Raw genomic sequence first — 19,238 nt, forward strand, 5'->3', positions numbered from 1 at the left:
AGAAGATGTTTTGAGAAGGGTGTTATACGTGATTGTTTCTTTCTCATTCCTGTAAACAATTTTTGGCCAATAGTCTTCTCTCCCCATTCTGTGCACCATCTCTGGGGCTTCAGGCATGGGATTGCTCTTGCTTCTGTTCTGCAGTCCAGCAATACCGAGAAGCCACCATCCACTGCTGAAGAGGAACCACCCACCATCGAGGACTGGAAATCGAATAAGTCGCAGGATCCTGAAGCAGAGGTTGGAGCTCAGTAGAATGACAGTAAGATGTGGGCAGGTTCCAAAGGGACCTTTTTTGTTCTAAGCAAGTTCCTTTAAGATGTTCCTCTCCTCCTCCTCTCCTCCCCCAGTTCAGGGAAAATTAGGTTTGTAACCTCTATTTCCTCACAAGCGGAGGGGGGGAGAAGAGGGGGGCTGCAAGCCGCACATAGATTCATAATTGGTCTCCCCTTTTTCTTGTCCGAAGGCATTGCTTCCCATTATGCCAACTCCTGGGAGCAGTGCGGGAGGTTTTCTGATAGAAGAAGGGCCACACCTCTGCAGGAAGGACCTGCTGGGGAGCCCTGAAAAGCAGGATCATTCAGAGGATCAAGATGTGAAGGATCCTCGGACAGAAGGTACATGTCACTTGCCTGGCTCCAGCGGTCAATGAAACAAAAAGGTGCTGTTAAGCAGATATCTTACTTATTTAATTTGATCCAGATTTTCAGCAGTGTGCTCTGCACTGTTGAAGCTTACTGAAATGCACAATTTTTGGCCAGTGAACAACTTACATTGCTAAAAATTAAGCAATCCCTGGGCTAGCATTTTTGTTCCATAGCCCTTAAGGAGTCACACCTGCTGCTGACAGCATAGAGAATGATGCGACCCTGCAGGAAATCAATTTCTCTGTCCCATCCCCGTGAGTTTTGTCGCTGTTCCTGCCCCTTTCCTGTAAGCTCTGCCTTAACTGCACAAGCCTCGGACACTTATGATTTTAAAGTGTTTGAGGCTTGTGCAGATGAGGACGGAGTTTGCAGGAATGGGGCAGGGACAGGAAAAGAACTTGCCAGTACGGGAAAATGAGTTCCCACGGCGACGGGGAAAAATTTGTCCTTGTGTCATTCTCTATTCAGCACTGAACTTTGTGACTATTCCCAGCTTTCCATGAAATGCTAGACTGCTGTCAGTATTTAAAAAGTTGGCAGTGTGTAAAGCAGTGCATTAATCTACATACCAAGGTCTTTAAAGAGGGTTTAAAGAGCTCAAGAAGAGACTCGATAGTTAATTTTACTCACATTAGCAAACTGATGTGGTTTTTGGCTTTTTTTTTCCTCCAGACTGCTGCTCACATGACTCTCTACTCAGCGGCGATGAGGAAAAATGATATTCAATGGATTAATGGTATTGTATGTTGTGCTAGAATTTGTCTGGCATTTTTTCTCCCCTCTTCTACTTTCAATTTTGCTCCTTGTTTTCTTTTCTATCTGTTCTTGTTTTCCTGTCTGTAAATCTTCTGTAATCTTCCACTTGCTGTGAGGAAGTGATGGCTGGCAGTGTAGAATCTGAATAGGACCAGAGAAAAACACCCTGGGATGGCGGTAGAAGCTGGGGGACTGAAGGAGATCAGGGAAGGAGGGGGGAGTAAGTTAGAGGATGCAGTGGGAGGATGAGATCAAAGAAGATTGAAGAGTAAGTCAGAGGCTCATTCAGGGACAGGGTGAGGGGAGCTCGCTTGTTGCCTGTAATCTTTCTGTGATTGCTCAGCACTGAGTGATGTGTTAGTAAATTCCTCTCTTCAATTGTATTTGCAAATGTGTGTGTCTGATGAGGGCGGTGGATCAGTAGTTCATTTTGTTGGAAATTAGTTTTTTCATGTCACGTAAAGCCTACAAATATGGTGAAGAACCTGAATTCTTCAATTTTTGGTTCCCTTAATGCCTCATATTGGCTTGTGAGGTTTACATTCTGGTTGTAGGCCAGGAACAATTGGGGCTGGCAGACTACAGAATGTTCTGAGAATGAAACTTGGGGTTAAGTGAAGCATTAGAGAGAGGGAAGGTGTGTATCGGAGACCTACAGATGACTAGTCCAACTATTACAGACCAGTAACCAAACATCTTGAGCATTCTGGGAGTAGAGAGTTGCATGGGGTCAGAAATTTACCCGTGTCCATGAAATCTAACCCATACCCACCTTTACTTGCTAAGATCCATTCCATCCCCACCTGTACTCACAGGAGTTCATACTATTATCTACTTGCTCGCAGCCCTCTGTTTCTCCAACTTACTCAGTGCATTCTAGGCATCATTCTGGAGTCACTTGAGATTTTGACTACACTTCCACGGGAATACCATGACAACTATTTCCATACCCACGGGAATCCCCATTTCCATGCAGCTCTCTGTCTGGGAGGCCTTTGCTCATACTGCTGTGTTTGACAAATTTGGGTATCCCCTCCCCCCCAAATACACACACATGTTCTCTCTTGTAAATATTGGAATTGAGGTGCTGTCCCAGTCTGTCAAATATGCTCAATCCTGGCTCCCACAGCTCTTTGAAATTCAGCTAGAAAGCTTTACGTTCTCCCTCGCTTTCTCTTTTCAGGAATGTTGTGACTGTTTTAAAAGCCATGGATTTTAATCTGGTGATCTAAGTTTACACAATAACACTGTTGAGCACTTTTGAGCACTGGAACGTTTTGCAGCTGTGGTTATCGAATTCCCAACTCGTCAGAGATTTCAGATAAGTTGTTTTTTCATTATCTAGTAATTTATGGGTTGGGTTATGCAATGATGGTCCCTATAATAACCACAGTTAGGTGTTATCATCTAATTAAAGGTTATATGGTCTGAGCACTTCACTATAAAGACATAGGATTACATAAATAAAGTGATTAGTTATAAGAAGAGCTGTGATTGATTGGAAATACTCTTGTTTTAAAAGCGAAACACAAGAAAGAACATTGCACTGGAACAACTTGCCAAATTTCCTGTTTTCAACTTGTTCTCAACATGTTTTGATTTGTTTCGAGATATGGTTTTGAGATGTTCTCTTCACTTATTTGAGTTTGGGAGCATTCACAATGACAGATTTAAATCAGGCACCCTATGTTAGATCGAGGCTCTTAACTTGTTAATCAGCTGGAAACGCGCTGAACGTAAGTGATGTCAGAAGTCACTTAAGCGGGAGCTGCTTCATCTGCAGCTATCTCTGCCAAGTGAGCAAGCAAAGCAGCACGCCACAGTAAGTTATGGGATTATTTGAATGTCCTTCTGCCTCAAGTTACGTTCCCTGCCATTTTCTATTTTTAGTTTTGCAGATATTGATCCGGAGCCCTGACACAGCTTGAGGGTGAAACGGCAGCTAGCTGGACATCAGCAAGGACTGGTGGGGATGCAGTGACATTCTTGAATCATTAATGAACCCTACCCTGTAGCTAAGTAGCTTGATTTTCAGTAGCGTTTGGAGATTATTCAGTTCAATAGATTTTTTGAAGTAATCAAGTGGTGTTACAGCAGGACAGGAGAGGGATTCAGAGCCGGTGAGGAATCATTCCCTTTCCAGTGTAGGCGTACAATTTACTAATGCACGGGGATCTGGGGCTCTCCCCTTTATACAGTTTAAGGTGCTTTAAACGAGTAGGAAGACATTCTTCAATGATTCTGTGACATTTTTTAAGAAGTAAGAAGTTTGGAGAAGACTATTGGCCACAGATCCACTTTCTTGTATGTAGCTCCTTCTACAATCACAGTCGCAACATTCACTGATTCTGTGACATTTTTTAAGAAGTTTTGAGAAGGGTGTTAGACTGGATACGTGATTGTTTCTTTCTCATTCCTGTATACAATTTTTGGCCAATAGTCTTCTCTCCCCATTCTGTGCACCATCTCTGGGGCTTCAAGCATGGGATGGGGCTTGATCGTGCCATTGTTCTTCTTGCTTCTGTTCTGCAGTCCAGCAATACCGAGGAGCCAGCATTCACTGCTGAGGAGGAACCACCCACCACCGAGGACTGGAAATCGAATGAGTCGCAGGATCCTGAAGCTCTAGCAGTCTATAAAAGCCCTCTCCAGCAGCCCAAGTAAATCTCTCTATTAACATCCCCTAGTACGTGGAAAGCGTTCTGCTCATGGACACATTATTACGGTATCTGTCCCCTTGCAAAAGTTATCAGCAGAAAGGTGAACCTGGCTGCACGTTTAATGATGAGTTACCCTGGGATCGAGTCATGTGATGCGGACCCTTATAGGGATAGTAAACTGCCTCCCTATTTTTTTCAGTGATCTTCCTGAAAAAGTCATGAAAGCAGTGGCTCATCCTGACACGATTTACCAATATTTGGGCAACAAAGCGAAAACGTGAGTGCTAGATTAAGTGCATAAGGACCCTATGAGAGTTCTGGTCTCTATTTTGGAACTTGATGGGAGTTCCTCTGGTATGTGGAGCCTGTGAGATTTGGGTTATACATGTAGTCAAACTCCTGGTTAGACATGTTGTATCTGGCTCAGGCAGCAAAAGAGAAAGTACCAAGCCTCAGGTTAGAACAGAACAATGAAAGGGTGGCAAGTCAAATGCGCGCAAGACAAACACACATGGACAAATGCGCGAAGACAAGTCAGTGCATAACAATTGAGCGAAAAGACAAGTGAGTACAAAGACAAATGAGCGCAAGATAATTGCGCCAAGACAATCGAGCGCAGACAAAATCACGCGGACAAATGAGCGCGATTTCAAGTGAGCGCAAAGACAAATGAGAGCAGACAAATGAGCGCAAAGATAACAGAGCAACATAACTGCGCCAAGAATGTGCTCGTAAGAGCCCGCCCTCCCTTCGCTAGCGTCTTTTGCGTCTTTCTGATTGGATTCCCTTCACTAGCATCTTTCTGATTGGTTTCCCTTCGCTAGCATCTTTCTGAGAGCCCTCCCTCCCTTCGCTAGCATCTTTCTGATTGGTTTCCCTTCGCTAGCGTCTTTGTGAGAGCTCGCCCTCCCTTCGCTAGCATCTTTCTGATTGGTTTCCCTTCGCTAGCGTCTTTGTGAGAGCTCGCCCTCCCTTCGCTAGCGTCTTTCTGATTGGTTTCTCTTCCCTAGTGTCTTTTTGATTGGTTATGTTTGCTCCTTTTATACTTGCTCAGAACAGTCCACCATTCTTTCGCTGCCTGACTGTGCCTGTTATATAACTTGCTATATAACTGGTATTTCTCTTGCGCGGATTTCACTCGCCTTTGGTGAGAGCAACACTACTTTTGCGTGAATTTCACTTGCCTTTGGTGAGAGCGACATTACTTCAAATTTTCATTAGCAAGGTATGTTTATATTTTCATTTGCTAACTTTTTATATAACATTGCGCGCAAGTTTTGCTCAAAGTTTCGGTAGGCCGCTGTAAGAAAATGCTGTGTAGCTCAAGTTTCGCTCAAAGTTTCGGTAGACCACTGTATAAAAGCGCTAATGAATCCCTGAACACATGCTTATTTATATGTAATTAAGATGTGTAACAATGATAGTTCGCAGATCTAATTTTCGACGTTAGTGCACCCGCATAATTTCTACTCCCTTGTGGTGCTTGTAAGATGCGCGCTACTGAATTGAGCTTTAGAAAAGTGCAGATTTTGGATGGGTAAGGGGGAAGAGGCGAGGGAATGTGGAGGGGTGGGAGTTGTTTTTTATCTTTTTTGAATTTTTTCTATGAGGGTGAAGAAAAGGGGGAGGAGGGGAGGTTTCAGGAGTGAACTGCCATAGACATGGAAGTAATAACTTCATAGCATGGGAAAGAGCACTGGGTTCATGAAGGACATCGTTATCGTCGTGATCGAGTTATGGCAGACGGTTCCACATCCTGGAGGTGTGTGCGTTGTGACTGTGTAGGCAGAAGAAAAAGGCACATGGATGGATCTTCTGTCGAGATAACGGCGCATGTGCATGCACCCAACAATGCAAGAATAGCTGCTGAAAGAATGATGGGAGAAGTACGTGAAAGGGCTATGACCACAGTTGAAAAGCCCCGACAGATCATTCTGGGGACAACAGCGGGTTCCACCTTAGAAGTATCTACCTTATTGCCTGCATACACGTCCATGCAGAGAACAATCAATCGAAAAAGAAAAGCAGGACATCTAGCAATGGGTAATCCCAGGTCACTAAGAGAGATACAAGTTCCTGAGTAGCTGCAAAGAACCACGCGTGGTGAACAATTGCTTTTGTGGAATTCTGGTGAAAATGATGAAAGACGCATTTTCATTTTCACAACCCCAGCCAATCTTGAGGTGTTGGAGCAACATGGCCATTGGTTCATGGATGGGACATTTAAAGTTGCCCCCCATTTGTTTGTACAAGTATTTATCATCCATGCATTTGTAGACAATCGTGCACTTCCCATGGTATATGTGTTGTTGAATAGTAAAACGGAGGATGACTATGAACGTGTACTAAAAAAACTGGTAGAAACCAGAAACATGTTGACACCATTGACTATTCTGATGGACTTTGAGAGAGCATGCCTGCAAGCTGCCAGCACAGTATTTCCAAATGCTGCAGTTTCTGGCTGTCTTTTACATCTGGGGCTATCGTTGTGGCATAAAATTCAAGATGAGGGATTGACCGCTAACTACAGGGATGATGACAGCATAAGATTGTACACCAAAATGCTGTTAGCATTAAATTTTGTTCCTGTTCAAGATGCTAGTGAGTGTTTTGAGTCATTGATGGACAGCCGACCAGATGAACTGTGCACGGTGTATGAATATTGGGAAGACAATTACATCGGTAGATGGTGGCGGAATCGGAGAGGTCCCCCAAATTTTGCTATTTCTCTATGGAATATGTGCTCACGTGTTGAAGATGGACTACCTCTGACCAACAATTCGGTGGAGGGTTGGCACCATGCATTTCAATCTTGGGTTTCATGTCATCATCCAACCGTCTTTAAACTCATTGAGCATATACAGCGTGAGCAAGATCACACTGAACAGCTGATTGCTTGTTTCCATGCAGGTAACCGTGCAACATCCAGCAGTAAGAGCGTTTATGTGAGAGTGACTCAAAGACTAACAGCGCTGCTGCCAACATATGGACAGAGACCTCTTTTTCAATATCTGAGAGGTATAGCATATAATCTGGAACTTTAGAGTTTGATATTGAAGTTCAGGTTATACTGTTGATATGCTAACATCCACTGCTCTCTCCTTCTCCTCACACCCATTGCTCTTTGTCCTCCCTTGTGGTTCTGCTCCTTCTCCTGAAAGAATTTATTGTGTTGATCCGACGATATCGGGGCAGGAGGGAACCCAACCCCTCCTGCCCAGGCGGACCCCCTACCCCCCACTACAATACGGGCAGGAGGGATCCCAGGCCCTCAACACAACCCCCCCAATGACTGCCCTCCCGAACCCCCGATTGGCCCCCCCTCGCTGACCCCACGACCCCCCCACCCCCATAACTGTTAAATGTTGGCCGGACAGACGGGTGCCAAGCCCGCCCATCCGGCAGGCCAGCCGGTTCCGGAATGGGGCCGGATTGGCCCAGGCGGCTGAAACCCCGCCCACAGGTGGGGCCTAAGGCACCTGGGTCAACCAGAATAGGACTGGGAGTCTTAGGCCCCTCCTGTGGGCATCTCTCCTGCCGCGGGTCACGGCAGTTCGGGTAGAGGAGTGATGGCATCGCGGTAGGGGAGATGAGGCATCTCTCCTGCCGCGATCATTGCTGTAGGGGATAGATAGGTTGCTGGGGCTGCTGAGCTGATCGCAGCAGCCATGATCAGCTCAGCAGCCCCTTTTTCAGCACTTATACCTGTTTTGACTTCGTCTAAGTCAAAACGTATAAGTGCCGACTAGGCAACCTGCCTAAGCTTTTGGTTATACCTGCTGCAAGCCTAGGTGTAGATCGTCCCACCTCCCACCCACCGCCCGCCCTTTCCCCTCCTCTAAAAACACCTCTTTTCTCTCTGTGCGTTTAGAGGCAGGGGAAAGGCCTAAGCTGGTTTTAGATATGTCTAAAACCAGCTTTGATTATGGGTACTTGGACGATCAGGCTTTTTGATCGCCCAAGTTGCCATTTAGGCCAGTTTTTAGACTTTTTTTTTATTATTATGAACCCCATAGTGTATAAAAGCATTTCTTCACCTGTAAGTTTGTGTGGTCAGTCATGGTTAAATGTATGTATGATACCCAGTATTTTCATGGTTTTGGAGATTGGGTATTCGTGGTCGTTTAATTTTAACGATGTTCTGGTTATTCTGTCCTTGGGGCTTGCCAAGAAGACTTTTGTCTTTTCTGTGTTTGAAGTTGGTTGTCCATTTTTCGATTTCTATCATTATGTGGGAGAGGTTATCTATAATTTCTTTTGTTATGTCGTTTAAGGGGATTAAGATGGATATATCATCTGCGTATATATATAATGCTTTAAGTTTAATTTTTGTAGTAGATGACCTAAGGATGCGATGTAGATGTTGAACAGTGTGGGTGATAGTGGGGAACCTTGGAGCACTCCCGAGGAGTTTTTCCATGGGTTGGAGTAATTTCCATTGCTGGCTACTTGGTAGAATCTGTTTGTTAGGAATTCTTGGAACAATTTCATTACCTTTCCTGAGAGCCCCATTGCATCTAGGCATAGTAGCATGATTTTGTGGTCTACTAGGTCGAACGCACTGCTAAGGTATAGTTGCAGAATCGGAGCGCTTTTGCCTTTGCTGAAGAGATCATAGAGGTGGTTTAATATGGAAGCTATAACTGTTTCTATGCTGTATCCTTTTCTGAAACCTGATTGGTGTTCACTGAGGATATTAAATTTGTCTAGGTAGTTCACTAGCTGTAGGTTGACCAATCCTTCCTGTAGTTTTGTGAATAGGGGGATGCGCACTATAGGCTGGTAGTTGGATGTCAGTGCTGTTGAGTTTTCTGGGGCAACTGTCATGATTTTAGAGGGACATTCGTCAAGTAGGCAGTTTGACTTGGTGTATTTATTGAATAAAGTTAAGAATTGATACCAGTTTGGGAACTCAAAGTGTTCCCAGGTCATGTCTGCTCTGGATTCCTATTCGTGGAGTCCAAAGTAGAAAATTGTGTTGGTTTTGGGCATAGGTATAGTTGCTCTTAGGTTTGTGATTTTATTTTTAAAGAAATTGGCTAGGGTTTGAGCGGATAGAGTGCTCTCGTTGTCCTTTTTCAGGATTCGAGTTGTGTCTGTTAACATTTTTACTAGTTTGAACAATTCTTTACTGTTTATTTTTGTTGTACCTATTTTCTGTGCGTAGTGCTTTGTGTGTTTTTCTTTGATCAGAGTTTTGTATATTTTCATTTTTTGTTTCCAGTTTGTCTTGTCTGTTTCTTTGTTCGTTTTCTTCCAGATTCTCTCCAGTTTTCTTAGTTCCTGTTTTTTGGTTAGTAGTTCTGAATCGAACCATTCATTTAGTGCTCTTTCTTTCTTTTTGTATGTTTGGTATGGAGCCAATTGGTCTAATAGTTCTTTGCTGAACTTTCCCCATCTTGTTGGGAAATCCTGTATTTCGTCGGTTATGGGTCGTAACTCGTAGTGAGTCCAGAATTCGGTTGGGTTTATAATACCACGACTGGTTATCGTTTTTGTGTTTTCGCTTTTGTATTTTGGTTGTGATCGCGTCTTTTGCCAGCTTAGGTCGAATTTGCCTATATAGTGGTCTGACCAAATGCATTTTTCCCAGGCCCCTGTATAGTATTGTATCTTTGGATCGAGGGTGTCTTTTTGAGAAAAGGTAACTATGTCTAGTTTTGTGTCCCTTCTCATGTGCTATCTCTGTGTCTAGCATTAGGAAATCGAGTGACGTTAGGAAGGTGTTAATTTCGGTTACTTCTGGCTTTCCCATTTGTTCTAGGTGTATGTTTATGTCTCCCAGAAGTAGGTTGTACGATCCTTTTAGGATGTTTATGGTTAGGAATTCAAAGAATTCTTCTCTGGCGTTTGACCATTTTTTTGGGAGGGATATAAAATAGTGTAAGTAATGACTCTTCTAAGTGGGTGTTTGTGACTTTGCAAGTTAGTATTTCTAGGTTTTCTGAAGATTTGGAGTCTATCTTGTTGTAGTCAAAGGATTCTTTTAGTATAATCTCTAGGCCACCCCCTTTTTTCCAGCTTCTTGATAGTAGGAGTATTTTGTATCCCTGTGGTAGAATTTCTTTCATGATAGTGTCGGAGACCATCCATGTTTCTGTCAGAAACAGGAAGTCTGGCTTTGTTTGCATTATCCAATCGTTTATTATGTGTGCTTTGTTTCTCACGGAATGGGTTGGGGTGGGAGTTTCAGTAAACATTAGCTTTTTTAGGTTTCCGTTATTGGTCCTATTTCTGTATGGTTTGCAAGGTTTAAGGGTGGTGTTTATCACTGGGATTTGAAGTGGACCTTGTTCTGGATAGTTTTGTAGAAGTTGGTGGGAGCTTGTTGATTTGGTCAGTTTGGCTGGTCTGTGCCAAGAGGGGTAGGTATGAATTTGTTAAGGGGATTTATCATCTTTGCCCCAGCATCTGGAGCAGATTAGGTACAGTATCCCTAAAAGCAGTTGGTGTTTGTTAAAAATTGCCATGTTGTTTGGAAGCTTAATATAAGTAGTATCAGGTAGTGACCCCCTCCACAGCTTTACAAACTGTTCCCAGCAGGCCTGGGATGGGCAGAGCAGGCTCTCGCGCTCGGTGGGGCTGGATCGAGGCTTACAGGCTAAACTTGCAGGCTATATTTATAGGCTATATTTGCAGGTTATACAGTAGACAGTTGTTGGCTATACTTACAGGCTAAACTTGCAGGTTGTACTTACAGGCTATATTTATAGGTTGTGCAGGGGGCAGCAACAGGCTATGCTTGTGGTCTATATATGCAATACAGGCTAAACATGCAGGTTTTTAGCATGGGATATTAGTTTCAGGTTATACATGCGGTAACAGGCTAAGCATACAGGCTATACATAGGCTATACATGCAAGTTATACGTGCAGTAACAGGCTACACATGCAGGTTATTCATGTAGACTATACATGCAGCAGCTGGCTATCCTTTTAATGGTAGTAGGGTGTACTTATCGTGCGGTCTGGGTCTCAGTCGTTTCACACAGTCGCTTCGCAAAGGCGCATGCTAAGGTGCACGCACCTTTGCCGTGTACCTTAGCTGGCGCGCCGAACGGCTATGCGCTGTTCACCTCCGCGGCTTTAAAAACTGTTCCCGGCAGGCCTGGGATGGGTGGAACAGGCTCTCGCGCTCGGTGGGGCTGGATCGAGGCTTGGAGGCAGGCTGGGTTGGTGGCAGCGTAAGAATGTCGGTTTCCCCCCCTTTGATCAGGTTCCGATATTGAGCTGATCCCACGGTTGCCGTCACTGTGTCTTCTATCTCATAAGTCATTCATTGTGGCCCGCAACTCCTGGGAGAGTCTTGCATTATTTTCTGCAACACTGATGCTGGAGAAAGACACACTGTTAACTTCAGGTGCTCTTCCATTTATCATTTTTAAAAGTTCACTGCTCCATCTTTTAATCGTGAAGTCTTTGGGGCCCCTATATTAAAGTGCGTTAAAATTTAACGTGGGATTTTACTGCATGATAACCGCAAACTGTACCTCGTATTTTTTGAGAATTTTCCCACTTGTGAACTAATGTTACTATTATCGTGCTATAAGTGCAGAGAGTTAATGCAGGAGCAGTGGCATACCAAGGGGGGGGGGGCGGTCCGCCCAGGTGCACGCTCCAAGGGGGTGAACAGTTGGCCGGATCTGGAACCTCCCGCGCTGCTTCAAACCGCGCTTCAGCGTGGCTGCCCTACTTAGAGCATAATCGGCAGCGGCGCTGAAGTGAAGAAGGCCCCGCGATGACTGGGTAGAGGTCAGTGATGTCGGGGGGGGGGGGGGGGAGACCGGCAGCTGCAGTCATCACGGGATCTTGCCACAACTAACTGCGTCTGCCTGCCAAGCCCCCTCCGACGTCACTTACCTCTTCCATCGGAGCAAAAGCAGTCATCGCGGGTTCTTTGGGACGGAAAAAGAAAGGAGGTCAGGGTGGCATGAAAGGGTGTAGAGGGTGACATAGGGGGGTCAGGATGCTATGGAAACATGGTGAAGGGTGACAAAGGGGGGTCAGGGTGCTATGGAAACATGGTAAAGGGTGACAAAGGGGGGTCAGGGTGCTATGGAAACATGGTGAAGGGTGACAAAAGGGGGTCAGGGTGCTATGGAAACATGGTAAAGGGTGACAAAGGGGGGTCAGGGTGCTATGGAAACATGGTGAAGGGTGACAAAGTGGGGTCAAGGTGCTATGGAAACATGGTAAAGGGTGACAAAGGGGGGTCAGGGTGCTATGGAAACATGGTAAAGGGTGACAAAGGGGGGTCAGGGTGCTATGGAAACATGGTAAAGGGTAACAAAGGGGGGTCAGGGTGATATGGATGCATGGGGGAGGGAGAGAAAGGGGCAGATGCTGAAGGAATTGCAGGGAAAGAGTCATAAGGGGGAACGATACTGCATGGAATTGGGTTGTAGGGAGCGAAAGGGGCAGATGCTGATGGAAGTGGGGGGAAAGAGAGAGAAGGGGCAGATGATGGAAGTGGGAGAGAGAAGAGGGCAGATGATGGAAGGAGGGGATAAATAAAAGGAGAGCACTTGATGGGGGAAAAGGATTGAGTTAGGGAAATACTGGAGGGGTGAGGGAAAGAGGTGGCGAGCTGTAGGTAGATAGTAAATAAGGAAATTGATGAGAGGGTAATAAGAACGTAATCTAGATGGATGCAGAAAATAAATTGAAAAGGAAAATGAGGGAAGAAAGGGATTGCAGAAGAGAGGTGTGGGAGAGGGAAGGAGAGGAGAGAGATGCCAGACCAATGGGGGTGAAAGGAGAGATGGAAGGGGGAGGCATACAGTTTCTGGAAGGGGCATTGAAGGAGAGAAGATGCCATATAGGGGCAGAGAGATGGCAGACAGTGGATGGAAGGAAGAAAGTAACAAGAAGATGAAGAATGCCGAAACCAGAGAAGACAAAGGTAGAACAAAAATTTCTATTTATTTATTGCTTTAGAAGACATGTGTCACTGTTTCTGTGGTGTTGCATTGTATGCAGAGTCCAGCTTCTTTCTGGTTCAATTTAACCTTTGTCTATGTATTTCTATTTTATCCCCCCTTTTACAAAACTGTGGAGCGTTTTTTAGCGCCAGCCGTGGTGGTAGCAGCTCCGATGCCCAGAATTCTATGAACGTCAGAGCTGTTACCACTGTGGTTAAAATCCACACTACAGTTTTGTAAAAGGGGGAGGGGTTAGTTTGTGATTACATATTCCATACTAGGCGAAGGTGTTTTCTGTGTGTTCAAAAGGCATGGTTTTCTGTTAGGATTGATCTGTACTAGTCTGGCTTGTTTAGTTTTACAATGGGTGTATTGATGTTGTACTGCTCACTGCATATGTAAGATGCTGCCTTTTCCTAGGTACTCATGTGTGACGTGTGGATTGTTACTAAAAATCATGTTTTTCGTACAGATGGGGGGGGGTGCCAAAAATGATGGGTCCCTGGTATCACATATGCTAGGTACGCCACTGTGCAGGAGGACTTTATGCCTCCAATTTAAGAGATGCTTGGTGCTGATGTGTTAGCTATGCATTAGCCCTAGGCAAATGGACACTGATTGAGGGGGCTGAAAGGGAGAGAGAGAGTGCAAGCTAGTGACAGTAGGATGGAATGGCAACTGAACTAAGCCCTATTAGTCCATGGGGAGATACTAAATGATTTTCATGCCTTTTATCTCCCTACAGCTGTTAGAAATTCTGGAACATTCTGCTGAGTCAATGCCAATGGAAGATGAGGATGACCTTCCCAGCTTGTTGGAATCATTATCTCCCATCTGGACAGTAAGTACACTTAACCTCTCTTTCACATTACAGACAGCTCTGATCTGTACACATGCTGGTTTTACGCAAAAGCTTTAGTATACGTAACCTTGCATAATATCTCACATCAGCTGCTGTACGAGAAGAGTTGTCTACATATTCCTCCACTGTAGGGTTATCCCTTTGGGGACGGATGGGAAAACTTACTACTACTACTATTTATTTCAATAGCGCTACCAGAGATATGCAGCGCTGTACAGAGTCACAAAGAAGACAGTCCCTGCTCGAAAGAGCTTACAATCTAAACAGACAAGACAGATAAACAGGATGTCATGGATACAGTTAGGGGGCATGGTTAATCTGAGGGAGCACCAGCCAGTCAGGCTATAGGATACCCACAAGGAATTTACATGGACACACATTTGCATACACAGCCTCCACTGCATGCAAATGGGTTTCATGCATATTCATTGTGGATATCCTGACCAGCCGGTACTCCTCTGTGACAGATTTGAGAACTACTGTCCTACAGCTCTATTTCCCAAGCTAGTCCTGGAGTACCTCCTTGCTAGTTAGGTTTTCACGATGTCCATAATAAATATGTATTTAACCTAAAAATATATGTCTTAGAGATGTTCTACTAAATTCAATAGCTGCCTGTTGAATATTGCAATAATTAAATCAGCTATTCTTTATTAAATCAATTTTTCTTTTAATTATTCCAATTATATAAGTGCCATAAACCATCCTATACTCATAAGAATTATAAATAGTACATACAATTTCATAAATATCATTTATAAATATTGCACATTTGGCATCCTGAGGAGCTGTGCTTACAAGATCCACCATCCACAACGATCTCCGGTAAAACTAACGACCTCATGCAGTAACCCAGGGTTCGACACAAGTCCGGTATCAGCTGCATAGTTTGAATCTCCCGGTGAATGGTGTGTTTCTTGTTGATCATGTGATACCGGACTTGTGTCGAACCCTGGGTTCCTGCTTGAGGTTGTTAGTTTTACCGGAGAGCGTTGTGGATGGTGAATCTTATAAGCACAGCTCCTGAAGACGCCAAATGTGCAATATTTATAAATGATATTTATGAAATTGTATGTATTATTTATAATTCTTATGAGTATAGGATGGTTTATGGCACTTATATAATTGGAATAATTAAAAGTAAAATTGATTTAATAAAAAATAGCTGATTTAATTATTGTAATAAATATGTATGAGATAAATTTGCTTATGCTGGGTGCCCAATGTATGCTAATTGACTGTGAATATCTTGAAAAGCTGACTAGCTGTGAGGTCCCTAGGTTAGGTTTAGGAAGCCTTGGCCCACACCACTTGATATTTCCAGGTGGTCACTTGTTCAAACACTTGTCAGGTAGGGGTTATGCTGTGAGATTGGCAGTCTATGGGTGGAAAGTGAGAACATCATGCATCAGGCTGTAATACTGGGCTTTCTTCCATTACAGAACAAAGTGCTAGCGATGAGGAGAAAGTTGAGGCGCAGGTCTGTCAAAGAAGAGGTCGAAGAAATGCCCTTCTTGTTTTCATTGGGATAAGTAAGTGCATGCCATGGCGCAAGCAGTGGCTTAGCAGGGGGAGCAGCACCTTGGGCATAGGCGAACCTCTCCCGCCCTCTTCCCTTCACCTTGTTATCTTCAGTGCAAGCAGCTACTTTGTGGCTGCTCGCACCAACTTCTGCGCTCTCTCTGATGTCACTTCCTAGGTGCGGGTCCCGGAAGTGGCATCCGAGAGAGCGCCGGAGCCAATGCAAGCAGCAACTTCATGGCTGCTCATGACGAAGTTAAAGAGGTATGGGGAAGGGAAGATGCACGTGCCTGGCAGGGAAGGAGTGGAAAAGGGAGGTTGGAAGCAGGAGGGGTGCCAGTGCCCTGAGGAAGATGGAGTCCAGGGCGGACCCCCATCCACATCCCCTTGCTACGCCTCTGGGTGGAAGCCTTTTCTTGAAGCACCTTCAGGCTTCTTAAGATTCTGGGCTGATCAGTCCCATGGATTTGCCCCATTGTGGGCAGTTTTTTATTGCCTCCTTTATTAGAAGAGAATGAGGTCTGAATCAGGACAGTTTCAGCTGGGCGGAAGGGAATTCGATAAGTGGCTTTGATTGATACAGGGGCTGGATGCAGTTTTACAGATAGAGCGCCTCCTACTGGAGATCAGAAAAATGTAAAAGTTTTTGAAATTCAGAATATAAATGACACAGCTTCAAAGTGTGTGTCTATCCCTGTAGAAAAGAAACACATGAAGGACATTGTAGAAACTACTGCCAGCATACAGACAATAGTTGATATGGCAGGACACAGGAATTCCAGATGTTTCTAAAACTTTGGTTCCTGTGCAGTTAGCCACACAGTGCAGCATGCCAGAGCAGCAGCACGATCTTAGTAGAACTCGCTCAAAGGTTACAGATGTTTCAATTTGGGCACACTGAAATTTTGTTAGAGGGTAAGGATCCTCCACCACAAACACAGCACCCAGTACTTCACACAGCAACAGAACCGATGAAGAGGGGTCTGATCGCCCCTCTCTCTTCAACATGTGGCACTCCAGCCTGGTCATTTGCTAAACCAGGGGCTCTGTTAGGCTAAAGGTTTCAAAGTCTGTGGCAGCCTCTGACTCTGAAATGATGTTTCCATTTAACCCCAAATGTGCATTTTCCTCCATCTTAGACAAATTTAACAACTTTTGGAATCTGCCCCTTGCCTCTGAATGCCAGGACAAAAGAAGACACATCTAGCCTGGACCTGACCTCTCCACAGCAGTGGGACCCAGGTGGCAGACATGTGGTCTAAGTCGGCCTGAATGGAACATGACAAATTTTACTCTAAGTGATCTTGATGATGTTGATTTCAAATATTTCTTCCTCTTTTCTTAGCAGTTAAAATACATACATAGCCATCCCAGACCAATTTTGGCACAGAGATATTTTTAATGTACTCCATGGATCCTCTTTGTCGCTGCAGAGATAGAGATGCTCCAAGGAGACATTAGCTTTATGCCTTTTCTGATCATGAAATGGTTGTGCTAAGCATTATTTGTACATATACTTTGCTCAAGTGTGCACACAAGTATGTCTAGTGCTATATTTTTGTTTTTTTGTATAACAGTGTATTTATTTGCGGATTTAAGTTCAGCCCTGAATCCTTGACAGATGGAAGAACAGTTTTAAGCCTAAAGCCAAACTGGAAGTCTCAGGCGTGTCAGATGAGACATTTGAATGACTGGTTTAGGGGCACTGGACATTTCTCAGCCACCAAGCATGAACTGTTCCTCTGTGATCCTTACCACTTTAGTTATTTGCTCCATGCTCCTCATTTGCCAAGAAAGACTTCCTCAGCACGGGATCTCTTCTTGCTGCCTTTGCGACGCCTCTGGAAATTGCTATGTCATCAACTTCGGATCCAGCCTCAGGTGACTCCTTATTTACCTTTGAGGGGCAACGGGGCATTCTCAGCGGGCCTGGACCCGGTGTCCACTGGGGTGTGGAAATCGCGATCTAATCAATACATCTTTCAACTGGTCCACAAGTCTGGTGCCTTGAAAACGTTTGAGGAACTACAGCGTGATAATGGATGGAAACCCACTGACTGGCTTTCTTACCTCCAATTATCTTCTTACATGACCACATTGCCGAGAATATCCCTCACTGATCGATGCATGGAGTCCCTCTCCGAAGCGCTGAGCTTATCGGCTCAGGCACATATCCCATTGAGATTTCATCATCGTCACCTACAGGAGCAATTGGGGGAACCTGACTACGAATCAATTGCTTTACGATGGTCTCAGGATCTCCCTTGTGTGGTGACTGCAACTATGATTCGCAGGGGGACTTTTCGGACAGCCCGTGTGACCCATAATGTTATCTTGTTTGAACTTAATTACAAATTTTTACACAGGCTTTACAGATCCACTGCATATCAGTTTCGAGCTAAAATGTGTGCGACTGACCAATGTCTCAAATGTTCTCATTCGCCCTCTACATTGGGGCATCAGTTCTGGACCTGTACTCGGATTGCTGCATTTTGGCATCAGCTTAATATACATATTCAAACTCTGTGGAATTACAACTTTGTCCTGGATCCGGTGATGCTGTTTGCATTGGATCATGTTCCCTTGTCAGCTCCAAAGGGATTTCGCAGCTTTCTGTCAAGAGCGGTGTTACTGGGGAAGAAAGCAATTTTGCTGTGCTGGATTTCCACGGATTCCCCGACACTTTCCTGTTGGAGAACATTGATGATTCACCAAGCATCGATGGAGAGGCTCTGTTTTCCTTCATTGGACTCTGTGCAGGGACGGTTATTTAGTCTGTGCTGGACACCTTTTTGGGAAACTTTAACGCCAAGGGCACGTAGCCATTTATTGAATGTTTGAGTGTTTTTGCTGTGATAACACTGGATTGGAATTTGTGTTTTTATGGTATAGCCAAGGGATCGGGAGTGGGTAGGGATGGGGGGGAAGGGAGGGGTAGACCTGATGCGGGGTGAAGTTGGGAAGTGTATTGGTACATGCTATCTTGTGTTGTACATCTTGCATTTTGGAATGTTTCACTTATTTGAAAAATTTAATAAAATACATTTTGGAAAAAAAAAAAAAAAAAAGCCAAACTGGAAAAGGGATACTAGGCTCTGTGGCAGCATCAGGAAAATTCATGTTTATATTTTAAAATGGCAAAGACAAACATTGCATATGTTGGCACATACACATTTATGTGCTGGTTTTCAATCTTGACATTTTCAACATTAATATTTCTAAAACGGACATGTGTGCATTGCATATGGGCAGCATAAACATCCTCTTGTCCTGTATTGCAGAACCAGCTTTATGTCTGTAGATTCAATTCTGAAATATATTCTGACTTGGCCGTCTCCATTCTGACTTCTAATGGTGTTGCAGATAATACCACTACCACTACTTATCACTTGTATAGTGCTGAAGGGCGTACACAGTGCTATACATTTTGACAAGACCTCCTCATCACTGTGCCCATGACATCAGTTCTTCCAGCGCCTTATCCCTGTGGTTCTCCTACAATAGCAATGCTTCCTTCACGTCTTCTTGCCGAAAGCCCATTTCATTCAACTGCAGTACCAGGCACAGGAACTCAGCTGCTTGTCCCAGGGCAAAGAGCAGAAGGGAAGTGGCGTACTCTGTGACAATTTACAAAAGAGCAAGACAAGAACAAAAAAGAGGGACTACAAAACTGGCTAATCTGTCAAAATGAAGTCCAGGTTGGATTAGGAACGGGAAGCTCCTGGATCCATATCTCCAAAGCAAACTGTACTCTCCTCCATTCCACTGCCTTAAACCGTGCTGGCTGTTCTCATTGGCATCCATCCCTACAGCTGTTTTGTTACTGAACTTTTAGGCATTAAGGGTTTTGGTTCTGCAACAATGTCTTGTAG

General features: G+C 44.4%; 1 protein-coding gene across 3 annotated transcripts; it reads left to right on the forward strand.

Moving 5' to 3' along the window:
* Nucleotides 1-1,005: 1,005 nt before the first annotated feature.
* On the forward strand, nt 1,006-18,258 carry LOC117350737. 3 transcript variants are annotated; one of them, XM_033925273.1, is made up of 5 exons: nt 1,006-1,051; nt 1,320-1,388; nt 13,729-13,824; nt 15,288-15,377; nt 16,506-18,258. In XM_033925273.1, exon 5 carries the CDS (start codon nt 17,041-17,043, stop codon nt 18,205-18,207), a length of 1,167 nt encoding a protein of 388 aa, XP_033781164.1. In that variant the 5' UTR covers nt 1,006-1,051; nt 1,320-1,388; nt 13,729-13,824; nt 15,288-15,377; nt 16,506-17,040; the 3' UTR covers nt 18,208-18,258. The 3 variants fall into 3 exon arrangements, with proteins under 3 accessions (XP_033781164.1, XP_033781163.1, XP_033781165.1); XM_033925272.1 differs by lacking the exon at nt 1,006-1,051 and adding an exon at nt 1,126-1,220; XM_033925274.1 differs by lacking the exons at nt 1,006-1,051; nt 16,506-18,258 and adding an exon at nt 1,132-1,220 and having other exon boundaries at nt 15,288-15,417.
* The last annotated feature ends 980 nt before the right edge of the window (nt 18,259-19,238 follow it).

The sequence above is a fragment of the Geotrypetes seraphini genome, chromosome 16 (assembly GCF_902459505.1).
Source record: "Geotrypetes seraphini chromosome 16, aGeoSer1.1, whole genome shotgun sequence".
Classification (NCBI taxonomy): Eukaryota; Metazoa; Chordata; class Amphibia; order Gymnophiona; family Dermophiidae; genus Geotrypetes; species Geotrypetes seraphini.